Source organism: Podarcis erhardii (assembly GCF_964252035.2).
Source record: "Podarcis erhardii genome assembly, chromosome: 4".
NCBI lineage: Eukaryota > Metazoa > Chordata > Lepidosauria > Squamata > Lacertidae > Podarcis > Podarcis erhardii.
In genome coordinates this window covers 10,445,857-10,463,711 of record NC_138508.1, presented here as the reverse complement: position 1 = coordinate 10,463,711, position 17,855 = coordinate 10,445,857, and the positions used below count along the sequence as shown (strand labels likewise).

Below are 17,855 nucleotides of genomic sequence, written 5' to 3'. Positions count from 1 at the left end.
CCAAAGAATTGATGCTTTTGAATTATGGTGCTGGAGGAGACTCTTGAGAGTCCCATGGACTGCAAGAAGATCAAACGTATCCATTCTGAAGGAAATCAGCCCTGAGTGCTCACTGGAAGGACAGATCCTGAAGCTGAGGCTCCAAGACTTTGGCCACCTCATGAGAAGAGAAGACTCCCTGGAGAAGACCCTGATGTTGGGAAAGATGGAGGGCACAAGGAGAAGGGGACGACAGAGGACGAGATGGTTGGATAGTGTTCTCCAAGCTACCAGCATGAGTCTGACCAAACTGCAGGAGGCAGTGGAAGACAGGAGGGCCTGGCGTGCTCTGGTCCAGGGGGTCACAAAGAGTCGGACATGACTAAACAACTAAACAACAACAACATGACACATCTTTAGGCACCAGGTGAAAATGTTTCTCATCAACCAGCCCTGTGGCTGATTAACATTCATTGTCCTTTTTCTTTTTAATTTTTTTTACCAACAACCAAAACACAAACAGTGAAAACAAACAGTGAAACCCCCCAGGCGGCTGATACATTGAGTATACATAATCAATAATAACATATTCAAATCAACCACATGTACAATTCCATATACCTCAACACTCCTCCCTCAACAAGGTTTATTTAACTTTCAACATTTAAATTGCCCCAAATTGTTCAAACCTGCCCAAATAATTCAGTATCTTCTCAAACCAATCCTCCTCCTTCTCGCTGACCTTAAACCCTTTCATTTTATGTATCTTCACGGTTAGATATTCTAAGATTATAATATTTTTCTATTTTTCCCTCCCTTCCTAGCTCTTCCGCATTTTTCCAATTACTCGCTATAACCTGTCTGGCTGCAATTACCATAAATTTTAACATTCATTGTCCTTTTAAATGTTTTTTTGGGGGGGGAGTATGGGGTTTGGTTTGGTTTTTGTTATGCATTTGGCCTTTTTATTTGGTGCATTGATGCAGTGAACTGCCCTAAGATCTTCGGATGAAGGGCAATATACAAATTTAAGTATGTAAGTAGTTATAGGTTGTTTTTCTCATACATATTACTGCATTTTCCGTGCATAAGACTATATTTTCCCCCAATTTTTTTAAGTTTAAAATTGGGGGTGGTCTTATACACGGAATGTTGCAATGAAATATATAAACAAATGTATTTCTTAATTTTGGGGTCGTCTTATACATGGGGTCGTCTTATACACGGAAAAATACGGCACATGTATTTTTTTATTGATTTCAAGGAAACAATGGCCGGGTGTGTGTAGGCGTGGAACCAGCATATATCTATAGTATTTATACAATCTGTCTGAGGAACAATGAAGTTGGGGTCTGGGAGCCACCAGCAGTCCACAATATGCTTCCAGGGGGTCAGTGAGACCACAATTAAAAATTTAATATGATGGGATGCCTCTCACTCTCTCTCTCTCCTTCCACGCAGCAAAGTAAATGCCAAGGAGAAAAAAAAAAGCCCAGCATCTTTTCTTCCCTGACAGGCTAGACTTCTATGTGCGGGGAGGTCAATTTTTATTTTATTTTTTGTACGGTGGGACATTTTGCTGCCATCTTAACTGGTTTGCCCCATCAGTAGGAATGTGGCCAAAGCCATTTAGACAAGGTGGCCCCCGTTTCCGGTGGACTTTCCCAGACATACTCACGTGTCACTCCAGGGTCCGTTCCACTCTTTCTCCCCCCAGGGGTTCCTCAGCCTGATCATATCGAGCTTTTCAGACTTGAAGTAGGACAGCAGGCCATGGCCCAGGCGGACTCTCCTCACATCCGTCACGGCGTAGGCGTGCCCTTTGACCAGGCCGCAGTCCAGCCGGGCTTCCATGTCGGCGGCGGAGGTGGCCTTGCCGAAGGGACAAAGTAAGCACAAGAATTAAACAGTGCGCTTAGAAACATGAGAACAGTGCGCTTAGAAGCGTGAGGGGAGGTGAAGGAGCCAGGATGAAAAAAAAGCTGTGAGCCTCCACTCGAGGCTCAGCAACGAATTATTTCAGCAAGCACCTCAGCCCTGAGGCGTCAGAATAAGTGAGGCAGAAGAACAGGGCCTGATCAGTGGTGGCACCAAAAAGAGAATGCCCTTCTTGAAAGGGGAATAAATAGCATTCTGCCTTCTGGTGCCTGTTAAAGACTTCACCAGTCCCCTGCCTCTAATATATTTAAAGGGTTTTTTGGTTGGTGGTCTTTACGTTTCGTTTTACTTTCGCAACACGCTACTACCAGACTTTTAGAAGACATCTGAGGGCAGCCCTGTTTAGGGAAGCTTTTTTTTTTTTAAACAATATTTATTAGCAATTTTTGTTTTAATTACAATACCAAAAAAATCAATACAACACATCTCTTAACATGATTTTCTTAACTTCTTGGACTCCCTCTCATCTCCCACTCCTGCATTCCTGACTATAAATTTTTTCCAGCAAATTTATCTCCTTGTTTCTATTCTTATTGTCTAGTTTTCCGATGTTATATCTCTAATTTAAATATCCTTTATTTAGATCTTAAAAGTTTAAATATAACCGAAAATTTCCAAAACTTTATCTTTTCTTAAATTTAACTTATCTTCATATTTCCCCTCATCTAGCTTAATGGTGCCAAGTTGTTTTTACTCTAGCATCCTTCTTAACATTCATAAAGTTTACAATATTTTTGTAAATAGGTCTTGAATTTCTTCCAATCTTCTTCCACCGTCTCTTCTCCCATGTCTCGGATTCTACCAGTCATCTCAGCCAGTTCCATGTAGTCTATCAGTTGCATCTGCCATTCTTCCAGTGTGGGTAAATCTTGGGTTTTCCAATGCTTGGCGACGAGTATCCTTGCTGCTGTTGTTGCATACATAAAAAATGTTTGATCCTTCTTTAACACCTTCTGGCCGACAATACCCAGAAGGAAGGCCTCTGGTTTCTTAGGGAAGGTATACTTAAATACCTTTTTCAGCTCATTATATATCATTTCCCAGAAGGCCTTCACTCTAGGGCAGGTCCACCAGAGGTGAAAGAATGTTCCTTCATTTTCCTTACATTTCCAACATTTGTTATCAGACAAGTGGTAAATTTTTGCAAGTTTGACTGGGGTCAAGTACCATCTATATATCATTTTCATAACATTCTCTTTCAAAGTATTACATGCAGTAAAATTCAACCCACTAGTCCACAACCTCTCCCAGTCCTCAAACATGATATTATATCCAATATCCTGTGCCCACTTTATCATAGCCGATTTAACCGTTTCATCTTGAGTGTTCCATTTTAACAGCAAGTTATACATTCTTGAAAGTACCTTAGTCTTAGGCTCTAACAATTCCGTTTCTAGCTTCGATTTTTCCACCTGGAATCCTAACTTTTTGTCAAGTTTAAAAACTTCTTTAATCTGAGCGTAGTGTAACCAATCTCACACTTTGTCTTTCATTTTCTCCTGACTCTGCAATTTCCAGTTATCTCCATCTTTTTCTAATATTTCCCAATACTTCGGCCATTTGGCCTCCATATTGAGTCTTTTCCGGGCCTTAGCTTCCAATGGTGAAAGCCACCTTGGAGTTTTATTTTCCAATAAGTCTTTGTATTTTATCCAGACATTAAACACTGCTTTCCTGACAATATGGTTCTTGAAAACCTTGTTAATCTTAACCTTGTCATACCATAGATATGCATGCCATCCAAAAGCATTGTTAAAACCTTCTAAATCCAATACATCAGTGTCTTCGAGAAGTAGCCAGTCTTTTAGCCAGCAGAAAGCTGCTGATTCATAATACAACCTTAAGTCTGGCAGGGCAAAGCCCCCTCTTTCTTTCGCATCAGTTAATATCTTAAACTTAATTCTGGGCTTTTTGCCCTGCCAGACAAATTTGGAAATGTCTCTCTGCCACTTCCGAAAGCACTCTGTCTTGTCCACAATCTGCAAAGTTTGAAACAAAAATAGCATTTTTGGCAATACATTCATCTTTATAGCAGCGATTCGGCCTAACAAGGAAAGCTTCAATCTTGTCCAACTTTCAAAGTCTCTTTTAATTTCTGACCAGCATTTCTCATAGTTATCCTTAAATAGACTCAAGTTTTTTGCTGTTATGTTTACCCCTAGGTATTTTACTTTTTTAACCACGCTTAACTCTGTCTCCTTCTGAAACCTTTCTGCTGTTTAGGGAAGCTTTTAATGTTTAATAGGTTATTGTATCCTATTAATCTCAGGGTTGCGGATTCGAGTCCCAGGTTGGGTGGAATATTCCTGCATTGCAGGGGGTTGGGCTAGATGGCCGCAGTGGTCCCACCCAACTCTACAATTCCATGGACACCAATCCTAATGGATTAAGCAATGCTTACATTTTGCGCCAGATTCTTGGGAACCACTTAAGATTCAGGAGGCGATCAGGCCCACCCTCCTACAGTTACGCCAACAAGAACTGCTGGCTCCTTACTTTTATGGAACAGCTGATGAGACCGCCCCGGTTGTACACCTTCAACACCCGCTCAAAGAGGACGTTGCGTTTGGCTTCGTCGTTCGCATAGCCGCCTTCCAGCAGGTCGATGGGTTCGGAAACACCGCCGGTGAAGTCCACCAAAGCGTCAGCTGTGTTGCCTCCGTCTAGGGCCTCGTAGCATCCTGAGAGTCTATGCAGTGGGAAAGAGGAGCATAAGAACACGGGACATGACAAAGATTATGCCCTGTTTTTGGAGTGGCATGACGTAAGCCAGGGGTCAGCAAACTTTTTCAGCAGGGGGCCGGTCCATTGTCCCTCAGACCTTGTGGGGGGCCGGACTATATTTTGAAAAAAAAAATATATGAAGGAATTCCTATGCCCCACAAATAACCCAGAGATGCATTTTAAATAAAAGCACACATTCTACTCCTGTAAAAACACCAGGCAGGCCCCACAATTAACCCAGAGATGCATTTTAAATAAAAGGACACATTCTACTCATGTAAAAACACGTCCGTGGGCTGGATTTAGGAGGCAACTGGGCCGCATCCAGCCCCCAGGCCTTAGTTTGCCTACCCATGGCATAAGCTCATGACTATGCCACATAAAGGTAAAAGTTAAAGGACTCCTGGATGGTAAAGTACAGTTGGGGTTGCAGCACTCATCTCGCTTTCAGGCCGAGGGAGCCGGCGTTTGTCCACAGACAGCTTTCCAGGTCATGTGGCCAGCAGGACTAAACCGCTTCTGGCGCAACAAAACACCATGTTGGAAACCAGAGTGCATGGAAACACCGTTTACCTTCCCGCTGCAGTGGTACCTATTTATCTACTTGCACTGGCGTGCTTTCAAACTGCTGGGTTGGCAGGAGCTGGGACAGAGCAATGGGAGCTCACTCCGTCGCCGGGATTCTAACCGCTGACCTTCTGATCAGCAAGCCCAAGAGGCCCAGTGGTTTAGACCACTATGCCACATATCACGCCCTCTAATAGCAAACGCAGCTGGTGCATGTAAATGCTTAGAGGCAAGAGGCGTTGCAAGTTCAGCAGCAAAGATCGTTCTGCACGTAACATGAGGGTTAATTCTATTCGAAGGGAACCAAGAGGGAGGTGATGGCAATGCTTAATAGCCAGGCAGAACAGCGTTTGGATTGGCTGCATCGTTCTGAGGGAGGTTTTCCTCTAGAAAGGTAAAGGTAAAGGGACCCCTGACCATTAGGTCCAGTCATGGCCGACTCTGGGGTTGTGGCGCTCATCTCGCTTTATTGGCCGAGGAAGCCGGCATACAGCTTCCGGGTCACGTGGCCAGCATGACTAAGCCGCTTCTGGCGAACCAGAGCAGCACACGGAAACGCCATTTACCTTCCCGCCGGAGCGGTACCTATTTATCTACTTGCACTTTGACGTGCTTTCGAACTGCTAGGTTGGCAGGAGCAGGGACCGAGCAACGGGAGCTCACCCCGTCGCGGGGATTTGAACCGCCGACCTTCTGATCGGCAAGTCCTAGGCTCTGTGGTTTAGCCCACAGCGCCACCCGCGTTTCCTCTGTCCATCTCACTAAATGCCTTCCTGTCTATGTACAAGGCCTGAACAACAACAGACAAAAACCTCTGTTGTTTCTCCTCAAATTACACTGTATATTGATTTGTTCAGTTTCCTCAGTCAAGTGCTATCCTCAGGATTTATTATCTTTCTGCGTTATTGAAGTGACTTTGTTAACAAGAGGGAAATATGAGTTCGCATCTTTTTAATTTTTGTCAACGGTGTATCCAGGGTGACACACTGTCAGGGCATGATGGTCTGGGTGCCAAGACAGGAATTGATGTATTACAGAGAAACATAATAGCTGCTGGCCAGGTCATCCAGAAAAGAAATAGCCAAATGACCTTTTTTTAAAGAAAAACTGGCTGGTGGGGCAGTGCGAGGGGGAGGGAAAGTTACTAATGCCAACGTCCTAATAAGCGCCTTGCCCCTCAAAATAGGGAGAATGCTGCCTGGTTTTCACAACCAGAGGAAAACAACAGGTAGCTGCTAAGTCAGACCTCTGGTCCATCTAACACAGTGATGCCTACACTGGCTGGCAGCAGCCCCCCAGGACTTCAGGTGGGAGTCATTTCCCTGGCCGGAAAGCTTCGTGATGGGCGATTGGGGATTTCAACCCTGGTCTCCCAGGTCGTAGCCCAGCTACTCTAACCACTAGTCCACGCTGCCTCACTCACTTGGCGTAGGCCTTTTCCACCAGCGCGCACCACAGCTCGTTCTTGGAGTTGGAGTGGCAGTAGATGAGCTGGTTGTGCAGCGTGGGCAGGCGGTCGTCAATCACCACATCCACCCAGTCGCCAAACCGCCAGAACTGGAAGTGGAAGATGCCGGCATAGTTCTCCGGCTTCTCAGCCGACCACTCTTGCTCCTTCCAGTCTGGGATGACCTGTGTCGGGGAGAAGGAAAGAGACATGTTAGGTACCTACGCCGTCGGGCAGAGTTTGCCAGCATTTTTTAAAGAATTAAAGTGCATTACATCACTAGAGTGGGGTAAGTTTAACTGAAGGAGCATCTCCACCCCCATCGTTCTGCCCGGACACTGAGGTCCAGCTCTGAGGGCCTTCTGGCGGTTCCCTCACTACGAGAAGCCAAATTACAGGCAACCAGGCAGAGGGCCTTCTCGGTGGTGGCACCCGCCCTGTGGAACGCTCTCCCACCAGATGTCAAAGAGAAAAACAACTGTCTGACTTTTACAAGGCATCTGAGGGCACCCCTGTTTTGTTGTTGTTTAGTCGTGTCCGACTCTTCGTGACCCCATGGACCAGAGCATGCCAGGCACTCCTGTCTTCCACTGCCTCCCGCAGTTTGGTCAAACTCATGCTGGTAGCTTCGAGAACACTGTCCAACCATCTCGTCCTCTGTCCTCCCCTTCTCCTTGTGCCCTCCATCTTTCCCAGCATCAGGGTCTTTTCTCTCTTCTCATGAGGTGGCCAAAGTATTGGAGCCTCAGCTTCAGGATCTGTCCTTCCAGTGAGCACTCAGGGCTGATTTCCTTCAGAATGGAGAGGTTTGATCTTCTTGCAGTCCATGGGACTCTCAAGAGTCTCCTCCAGCACCAGAATTCAAAAACATCAATTCTTCGGCGATCAGCCTTCTTTATGGTCCAGTTCTCACTTCCATACATCACTACTGGGAAAACCATAGCTTTAATTATACGGACCTTTGTTGGCAAGGTGATGTCTCTGCTTTTTAAGATGCTGTCTAGGTTTGTCATTGCTTTTCTCCCAAGAAGCAGGCTTCTTTTAATTTCATGACTGCTGTCACCCATTTAGGGAAGCTTTTAATGTTTGACGGACTATTACATTTTAATATTTTGTTGGAAGCCGCCCAGATGGGCAGGGTATAAATAATAAATTATAATAATAATAAAAATTAGTTGTTTATTTCTTGCATTAACATTCCGCCTTCTTCTCCAAAGAGCTCGAGGTGGCAGATGAGGTTCTTCCTCCTCCTCACTCGTTTCCGACTCTTAGTGACCTCCTTAATTCCCCGCAACAACAACCCTTCGAGGTAGGTTAGGACGAGAGGCAGCATGACTGGCGCATGGTGTCTGAGTGGAGATTTGAACCCTGGCCTAAAAAGGTCCTAATCCAACCCTCTAACCCAGGCATAGGTAAATTCGGCCCTCCAGATGTTTTGGGACTACAACTCCCATCATCCCTAGCTAACAGGACCAGCAGGTGCGGACGATGGGAGTTGTAGTCTCAAAACAACTGGAGGGCCGAGTTTGCCTGTGCCTGCTCTAACCACTACACCACATGGGCTCCCTAAGTTACAAGGGCATGAGGGAATTCTATTAGTATGCTGGGGCTTCCAGAAAAAATCCCATCAATGGGAGCTGGAACCTTCCACACAGAAGGCAGTTAATACAGAATGTGTGAGGGAATGCGGAATATTTATCACTTAAATTTACTTACTTTGTTTTTCACATTAAAATTTTACAGTCACATATCCAACATACAACATTAAGAACAAGATTCTGAAGAATCTCCTGGACTTCCATCCTCCCCTTTGTGGGTCCTGTTGTTAATCATCTCCTCCTGAATCTTTTATAATAATCCAAATCTTTTACCTCTCCATTGTGTCCAAAATTCACCATTAAACTACAAGTGTTATTCCAATCCTACTAATGATTTTAACTGTTTACAATGGTTTTTAAGATAAGTTATAAAATTTCCCCCATTCCTTATTAAAATGTTGGTCTTCCTGATTTCTGATTCTTCCGGCCATTTTAGCCATTTTGACATAATCCATAAACTTGATCTGCCATTCTTCTCTGGTCGGGACTTTATCTTCTTTCCAATGTGCAATATTTAAGGGAGCATTCTTCCTTGCCCATCAGCCTTCGAGCAAATCATCTTCTATGTTAATCCTATCAATCACCGGTGTTTTTTTTACATCCCATACTTATTTTCTGCCTGCAGGTGGCTCCAGAAAGCCCCATTTGGAGGCTGCCTGGCAAAAGGACACAATTCTTAGAAATATCTTAAAAACAATGGGGAACTGTGATAACATGAGTGCTCCTTCTCAGCGTACAGTGGTGCCCCCCAAGACGAACGCCTCGCAAGACGGAAAACCCGCTAGATGAAAGGGTTTTCCGTTTTGGAGGTGCTTCGCAAAACGAATTTCCTATGGGCTTGCTTCGCAAGACGAAAATGTCTTGCGAGTTCCTGTGGGTTTTTTCCCCTCCCCCCCTTTTTCTAAGCCGCTAAGCCGCTTATCAGCTGATCCGCTAAGCCGCTAAGCCGCTAAAAGCCGCTAAACCGCTAATAGCGCTAATCCGCTAAGCCGTCAATGGGCTTGCTTCGCAAGACGAAAAAACCGCTAGACGAAGAGACTCGTGGAACGGATTAATTTCGTCTTGCGAGGCACCACTGTACTCCATTCCATCTCCACCATAAGCCGGCATTCTGTAGACATTGAACACACCAAGCCTTTACTGTTTTTCCTAAAGATTTGTGTTTCCTTGTTCCTGCAAATCTTAGGATTTGCTGGTGGTGCTACAGAAGCATTGATATTCAATGATACGATACGATAATCTTTATTGTCATTGTCCCATACAGAACAACGAAATTGAAAAAAATCTACATCAGACATTCAAAAAACAACAAGCCTCCTATCCCAGGTATCCCAGCCTGGTTAAAAACTCTGATACCCCATAATTAAATACAATATGCTCCCATAGAGACTACCTTACACTGCGTTTAAAACCAAAATCGCATTTGGATAGAAACTGTTTCTCAGGTGGCTAGTTCTAGTCTTTATAAACCTGTACCCTGAATGTCACTCTGGGTGGCTTCCAACTGAATATTAAAAACAATACAGCATCAGACATTAAAAACTTCCCTAAACAGGGCCACCTTCAATTGTCTTTTAAAAGTAAAATAGTTGTTTATTGCCTTGACATCTGGTGGGAGGGCGTTCCACAAGGCGGATGCCACCACCAAGAAGGCCCTCTGCCTGGTTCCCTGTAACCTCACTTCTCGCAGTGAGGGAACCGCCAGAAGGCCCTCGGAGCTGGACCTCAGTGTCCGGGCTGAACAATGGGGGTGGAGACATTCCCTAAGTTATACAGGACTGAGGTTATTTAGCGGTTTAAATGTCAGCACCAACACTTTGAATTGTGCTTGGAAACATACTGGGAGCCAATGAAGATCTTTCAGGACCAGTGTTTTGTGGTCTTGGCAGCCGCTCCCAGTCACCAGTCTAGCTGCCGCATTCTGGATTAATTTTAGTTTCCGGGTCACCTTCAAAGGTAGCCCCACATAGAGCGCATTGCAGTAGTCCAAGCAGGAGATAACCAGAGCACGCACCACTCTGGTGAGACAGTCTGTGGGCAGGGAGGGTCTCATCCTGTGCATCAGATAGAGCTGATAGACAGCTGCCCTGGATACAGAATTAACCTGTGCCTCCATGGGCAGCTGTGAGTCCAAAATGACTCCCAGGCTGCACACCTGGTCCTTCAGGGGCACAGTGACCCCATTCAGGATCGGGGAGACCTGCCTGTCGAAAAGGACCATAAACTTAATGGACCACCTTAAGCCTTCCTTATCTGATCAGATCATAGATTTGTAGAGTTTGAAGGGACCCCAAGGGTTTCCAAGCAGAGGTTGGGTGGCCATCTATCATGGATGCTTTAGCTGAGATTCCTGCATTTCAGGGGTTGGACTAGATGATCCTCAGAACCCCTTCCAGCTCTAGGATTCCACTATTCTATTATTCTATACCACCATCATCTGAGGTGCAGCTGGTCAGATTTAGTGAACAGTCTTTGCCTGTTGCTGCAGCTGCATGGTGGAATTCCAAACCCCAGGGATCCCACTGGATCCCTCGCTCCAGGAAAGAATTTTGCAGTAGGTCAAAGACCTTTTACATTTCTCAGGAACTGATCTCCCTGGCTTCTTTCTTTGTGACACTTTTAATCTCTTCCACCTGCCTGGCTCTGCTTGTTAACTTGGTCTCTCTTTCCAGCAGGGTCAATTTTGCATTGTTTTTGCAAGATGCCTTGGGCTCGCGAAAGGCATTGCATTGGGGAAAAAATCAACCAAGCAGTATTGAAATTGAATTCAAATCCTTTATTGTCACTTGTACAACTTGTATACAGTGAGATTACACGAGCACCCCCCCACTCAGCTCTCTTAGTCTTAATTCCCCTCGTTTACTGGCGCACACCCACCAAACCCGAAAGTCACTTGCCCTGTTGTTATCTTTTCATTCAGCAGCCTAACAGCCCATGGACAGAAGCTGTTCTTTACCCTGTTGGTGCGACTAATCCTGCTTCTATATCTTCTGCCCGAGGGCAGGAGATCAAGAAAGGGCTGGCCAGGGTGTGAATCATCCCTGAGAATTTTCCTCACTCTCCTGAGGCAACGTTCTTCCACGATGTCATCCAGCGGATTCACGGGACAGCCCATAATATCTTGTGCTGTATTCACCACCCTCTGTAGGCACTTCCTAGCAGATGATGTCAAACCAGCGTACCACACCGTGATGCACTATGAAAGGACACTTTCTGTTGTTGACCGGTAGAAGGAGATCATCAAATGTTGATTGAAATCATTCTTCTGCAATACTCTGAGGAGATGGAGTCTCTGCTGGGCTTTCTTAAACACCTGGGTCGTATTTATTTTCCAAGTAAGATGAACTCCCAGGAATTTAAAGGAAGAGACTCTCTCCACACAGCCCTCCCCGATGTACAGCGGGGCTAGTTCTCCTCTCTTCCTCGAAAGTCCAACACCATCTCCTTTGTCTTGCGGATATTAAGGTGCAAGTTGTTCCCTAGGCACCATGGATATATTTTTTGGACCTCCCCTCTATACGCTGATTGGTCTCCACCTACTATTAAACCCATTATGGTGGTGTCATCTGCAAACTTAATAATTGCAGTAGATGGGTTAGATGATACACAATTGTATATATACAATGAATACAGGTAGGGACTTAGCACACATCCCTATTGCGTGGCCCTTGGAAAATGTTCCAGGCATATTCCCTGACTAACACTGGAACGGCTATGGGGGTCAGGCCAAAGGAACCAGCAGAAGGGCAAAGATCAATAAATTCTGGCTGCATTGCACCAAGGAAGTTTACTGCAGTAGTCGACAACTTTGTTGGGGTCTGTCAAGACCTTTATTGTAAGAATCTTGGCCGCATCAAGAACGGCCAAGTACCCAAGTTTCCTTGTTTTCCTCTTCCCTCCTCATTCTTCTTTCCTTTTGTGTCGTGCCCTTTTTTTAAGATTGTGAGCCTGTGGTGGTCTTGTTTGTTACTGGACCGCGAGTCACTCCAAGAACCCAAGTTTGCTTGTTTCCCTCTTTCTTCCTCATTCATTTCCCCCTTTTTGTTAGACTGTATGCCTGAGTGGCATGGGACCACAGAGCCTAGAACTTGCTGATCAGAAGGTCAGCAGTTCGAATCCCCGCGACAGGGTGAGCTCCCGTTGATCAGGCCCTGCTCCTGCCAACCTAGCAGTTCAAAAGCACGTCAAAGTGCAAGTAGATAAATAGGTACCTCTCCAGCAGGAAGGTAAACAGCGTTTCCGTGCGCTGCTCTGGTTCGCCAGAAGCGGCTTTGTCATGCTGGCCACATGACCCAGAAGCTGTACGCCAGCTCCTTCAGCCAATAAAGTGAGATGAGCGCTGCAACCCCAGAGTTGGTCACGACTGGACCTAATGGTCAGGGGTCCCTTTACCTTTACCTGAGTGGCAGAGGTGGCCTTTCTTGTTACTGAACTGCGAATGGCTCCAAGAATCTTTTTCGGCCGAAGGACAGGATAAAAATGCTTTTCTTGGCAGCACCAGATGTACTAGGAATGAGTGGCTGAAAGATTCCCAGCCCTCTCTCAGGAAGATCTAGATAAAAGCAAATGTGGAATCGCTAATAGCTTCTTGTGGTCAGAGAAAGGGGGCAAATGCATTGTAAACGTAACCCCTGAAAGGTCCATTAGTCCATTAGCTACTGATGCATTGTACATACAGAAGAAATATGCCCCACTCAAGGCCAGAGAGAGGCATACGGAGAAGAAATCTGTTTAATATTGATGCTGATATCTGCCTCCAAGAGCCTTATATTAATAAAGGGGGAGAAAGATGCAGTTCATAGGGGGGAGTGTCAATTAAAAACAGAGCTCTGCACTTTTGTAACCGTTCGCTAAACACAAAAATAATTGAGCTGTCTGTCAAAGGACAGCCCTAGCACAGTGAAATGGAGCAAATCACTAAAAAAATAAAATCAAACATAAATTAAAAAATGATTTTTTGGTGTAAGAAAACAACAAGACTTTTAAAAGTATCGCTTTCTAAAAGAACCCCAATCTAAAATTAAAGTGAATTTAAGGCATTTTTTAAGCAAAGTCCCAGGGAGGAAACCAAAACGTCATCTCAGATTCCTAAAGGTACTTGCAAGGGGAGTTTAAAGTGAATGCGCTGATCCTTTTTTTTTTTGCACGGCGATTGTTCCCTAGAAACCCAATGAACCACACCTGCATCTCAGGGGCAAATGTCACTGCAGAGCAAGCATGGGGCATATCTGTGCCCCTCCAGATGTCGGTGGACTACTACAAATCCCATCCCACCCCCCACCCCCAAGCTAGCATGGTCAATGGTCAGAGATTCTGGGGCGCTGCATATATTTATTTAAATATATACCGCTTAACACTGTAGCCTCTAAGCAGTGTGCAATAAGTGTAAAATTAGCTGGAATGATAAAAAATACTTCTGCTGTCTTCAAGAAGTGTCAGAAGTTTAACAGGGACAGAGGGCCTGTCAAGGCTTCCCCTCCAAAAAATAATAATCATGGGAATTGCAGAATGCTGAAACTTGTTAGGTAACGCCTCACAGGACTACAATTCCCGGGGGAAAACTGATTTTAATAAATAAATACATAATATTTGTTACTTAAGAGAAGTGATTGAAACTAGTTGAAAAGAAAAGAAAAGATTATAAATGTATTTCTTTCTGAGAACCTGGCATATAGGATCTTCAAATTACTGTTTGTATCCTTTGAATAATTTTGTGTACATGTTCTTTTTTGTGCTTTCTCCCCCCCCCTTCCCCCCTTTTTATATTTTCCCTTCTTATGTATTTTTTACTTTTATTTTTGAATAGTTGGATGTAATGTTTAATTGATGCTTTCTTTGTGATTTTAAAAAATGCAATAAAGTTTTGGTGTTTTTTTAAATACAATTCCCGGCACTCTCACATAAAAAATGTAGTTACCAGGAATCTCTGGTGGAAGTCACAGCCAGAATGCTTCAAAGGTACCATGTGGATGTGAGCTCAGAAGGGCTTTGCAAGCAAAATATCCCCCCATGCCCCCTCCCCTAATCACAAACCTCTGTATTCAGGGTACCTGACTACCAGACCCCTGCGTAAAAAAAGTTAAGGAGAGACAAAGCAGCCACTTTCAAGTACCCTGGCGGTCAGTGCCAGATTTACGTATAAGCTAAACAAGCTATAGCTGAGGGCCCCACTCTCTTGGGGGCCCCAAAAATTTTTAAAGGAAAAAAACCCCTGGATGTACATTTCCAAAATATAAGATAAAAAACAAATAAAATAAAACCTACATACAGCAACAGTGTTTTGTGTTGTGTAGGCTCCTATGATGTAAGTCATGGGCCCGGCCTGCTAGCCTGCTCCCTAAAATGTCACTGGTTTGCTCCTTTCTATATATAGGGGACGAGGGTGGCGCTGTGGGTTAAACCACAGAGCCTAGGGCTTGCCGATCAGAAGGTCAGCGGTTTGAATCCCCGCGACGGGGTGAGCTCCCATTGCTCGGTCCCTGCTCCTGCCAACCTAGCAGTTCAAAAGCATGTCAAAGTGCAAGTAGATAAATAGGTACCACTTTGGCGGGAAGGTAAATGGTGTTTCCGTGTGCTGCTCTGGTTTCGCCAGAAGCGGCTTAGTCATGCTGGCCACATGACCTGGAAAAACTGTTTGCGGACAAACACTGGCTCCCTCGGCCAGTAAAGTGAGATGAGCGTTGCAACCCCAGAGTCGTTCAAGACTGGACTTAACGTTCAGGGGTCCTTTACCTTTTTTATATATAGAGTGCCTCCATTCTGCATGGACTGGCTGCATGTCAACATGTGCACATGGCTTGAGATACCTATTAGGTCCATAAATTACCATCTAGCATATAAAGGTAAAGGTAAAGGGAACCCTGACCATTAGATCCAGTCGCGGATGACTCTGGGGTTGCGGCGCTCATCTCGCTTTATTGGCCGAGGGAGCCGCCGTACAGCTTCCAGGTCATGTGGCCAGCATGACTAAGACGCTTCTGGCAAACCAGAGCAGCGCACGGAAACGCCGTTTACCTTCCCGCCAAAGCGGTACCTATTTATGTACTTGCACTTTGGTGTGCTTTCGAACTGCTAGGTTGGCAGGAACAGGGACCGAGCAACGGGAGCTCACCCCGTCACGGGGATTCGAACCACCGACCTTCTGATCGGCAAGCCCGAGGCTCTGTGGTTTAACCCACAGCGCCACCCATTCAACACAAAAAACAGCGACCATTTGTTGTTGACAAAGGACAGCTGGACATATAAAGGGCCCTGTTACTTTCAGTGGCTGAGGGCCTCATCAAACCTAAATCTGGCCCTGCCTGACGGGATGCCCCACAGGCAACAGGGCATATTTACCTTCTGTTCCTCCAGAGAGCAATGGCTAGAATGGAAGGGCAGCGTTCAGTTAAGAAACTTCCCAGTGGCAAAAGTTGATTGACAGGGGAAGAGACCGGTGCTTGGAAGATTGTGGTCGGGTCTCTGCTACCCAAGGTTTAAGTAGAGGCTGGACAGGACATCTTTCAGGGATGAACAGCAGCCTTGAGTGAATCTTCTCCCTTCCCGCTTTACGATATACTAAGAAAACCTATACAGTGGTACCTCGGGTGACATACGCTTCAGGTTATAGACTCCACTAACCCAGAAATAGTACCTCAGGTTAAGAACTCTGCTTCAGGATGAGAACAGAAATCGCGCTGCAGTGGTGTGGCGGCAGCAGGAGACCCCATTAGCTAAAGTGGTGCTTCAGGTTAAGAACAGTTCCACGTTAAGAACGGACCTCTGGAACGAATTAAGTTCTTAACCTGAGGTAAAGTAAAGGGTAAAGGGACCCCTGACCATTAGGTCAAGTAGCAGACAACTCTGGGGTTGCGACACTCATCTCGCTTTACTGGCCGAGGGAGCCAGAGTACAGCTTCCAGGTCATGTGGCCAGCATGACTAAGCCGCTTCTGGCAAACCAGAGCAGCGCACAGAAACACAGTTTACCTTCCCGCCGGAGCGGTACCTATTTATCTACTTGCATTTTGACTTGCTTTCGAACTGCTAGGTTGGCAGGAGCAGGGACCGAGCAATGGGAACTCACCCCGTCACGGGGATTCGTTAAGAATGGACCTCCGGAACGAATTAAGTATGCAACCAGAGGTACCACTGTCGTTGTTATAGCTATGGTTGTTTTTCAACCACAGCACAATTCCAGTGTCGTTTTTGAATGCAAAGGCAGCACCCCGATATCCTGAAACGAACAAGGGACAGTCAAAAGAGAACCTCACCCTTAAAATAAAAAAAGATCACAAGCTGGAAATTGCATTCCAAATAATAATATATATATATATATATATCTTTTATTACAATATTTTTTTTACACAAAAAGGTTATTCCGAAGGAAGCTTTGAGAGTACAGGCTACTACATTGCAGATGGGTGCATTTAAATGCCGGTATACCAAGAAATTGCAATTGCCATAGATTGTTGTGTCATTTGAGGCAGGATTGTGACCCTGAGGCAAACCACCTTCTGATGAACCCTCAGCACAGAAGTTAGCAGAGCCAAGTTTGACGGCGCATTTTCTTTCCAATTACTTCCCCAAAGGGCTAATTGTTTCTCAAGCAAGGTGTTTCTCAAACGACGGCCGGCTAAAGACTGCGGAACTTTTCAAAGAACCCAGAACCCACCGGTTCACGAACAACATTACTTATAAAGCGATCTGGAAGCTCACAGAGACGCTGGACGTCGCCGAGAAATTGAAATCGGCAGCTGAGCTGCAGAAAAGCCATAGATCTAGGAGGGCCCACACTCTGCAAAGGGAGGTGCTGAGCTAATGGCCTGCCCCCCCCCCAAAGCCACAGCACCAGAAAAGGAAAATATAGAACCAGGTGCACATATTGCAGTCGCACCTCGTGGCACCACAAGGCGACCAAGGGCATGGTGCTACGGAAGCCCATCCAGGACAACTTTTGCACACACAAAAAGCAAGGAGAAAGTTTTAGGCTCCTCCCCCTGGCCTTGGAAGACTCCACCCCTAGGGGCTTTGCAAACAAACAAACAAAAATGCACTTGGGATGCAGGTCCATGGCGTAAAATTTGCATGTGTTAATTCAGGCTCCCTCAACCTCAGCCCTCCAGATGTTTTGAGACTACAACTCCCATCATCCCTGACCACTTGTCCTGCTTGGGGGGGGGGCGCATCAGCGACATTGCACATACAGTGGTACCTCGCAAGACGAAATTAATTTGTTCTGCGAGTTTTTTCGTCTTGCGATTTTTTCGTCTTGCGAAGCACGGATTTTGGAAAAGCTTCAAAAATCACCAACGTCTTCAAAAGCCTCAAAAAAGGCTACCACACCGCGTGCTATGAGTTGCTCCTCGAAGTCAAGTTGCAACTGCACCCCCTGAATGCACGGTTTTAAGAAAAAGGAAACAAACAAGCAAGACAAAGGAAACAAACTTGCAAGACGTTTTCGTCTTGCAAAGCAAGCCCATAGGGAAATTCGTCTTGCGAAGCAACTCAAAAAACGAAAAACTCTTTCGTCTTGCGAGTTTTTTGTCTTACGAGGCATTCGTCTTGCAAGGTACCACTGCATGACATTTTTTATGCCCTGCCATTGCATGCAAGGGCATCGTG

The 17,855-nt window shown here is 45.4% G+C and overlaps 1 protein-coding gene across 1 annotated transcript in view; it reads right to left on the bottom strand.

The window, feature by feature from the left end:
* CAPN5 (calpain 5) overlaps positions 1–17,855 on the bottom strand; it is a 97,141-nt gene that overhangs the window by 15,657 nt on the left and 63,629 nt on the right. Inside the window, exons 4-6 of the mRNA XM_081860406.1 lie at positions 6,632–6,840; positions 4,414–4,606; positions 1,658–1,851 (exon numbers count right to left, since the gene is read on the bottom strand). Of these exons, the coding sequence (XP_081716532.1) occupies positions 1,658–1,851; positions 4,414–4,606; positions 6,632–6,840 (596 nt within the window). The remainder of the gene's footprint in view (positions 1–1,657; positions 1,852–4,413; positions 4,607–6,631; positions 6,841–17,855) is intronic.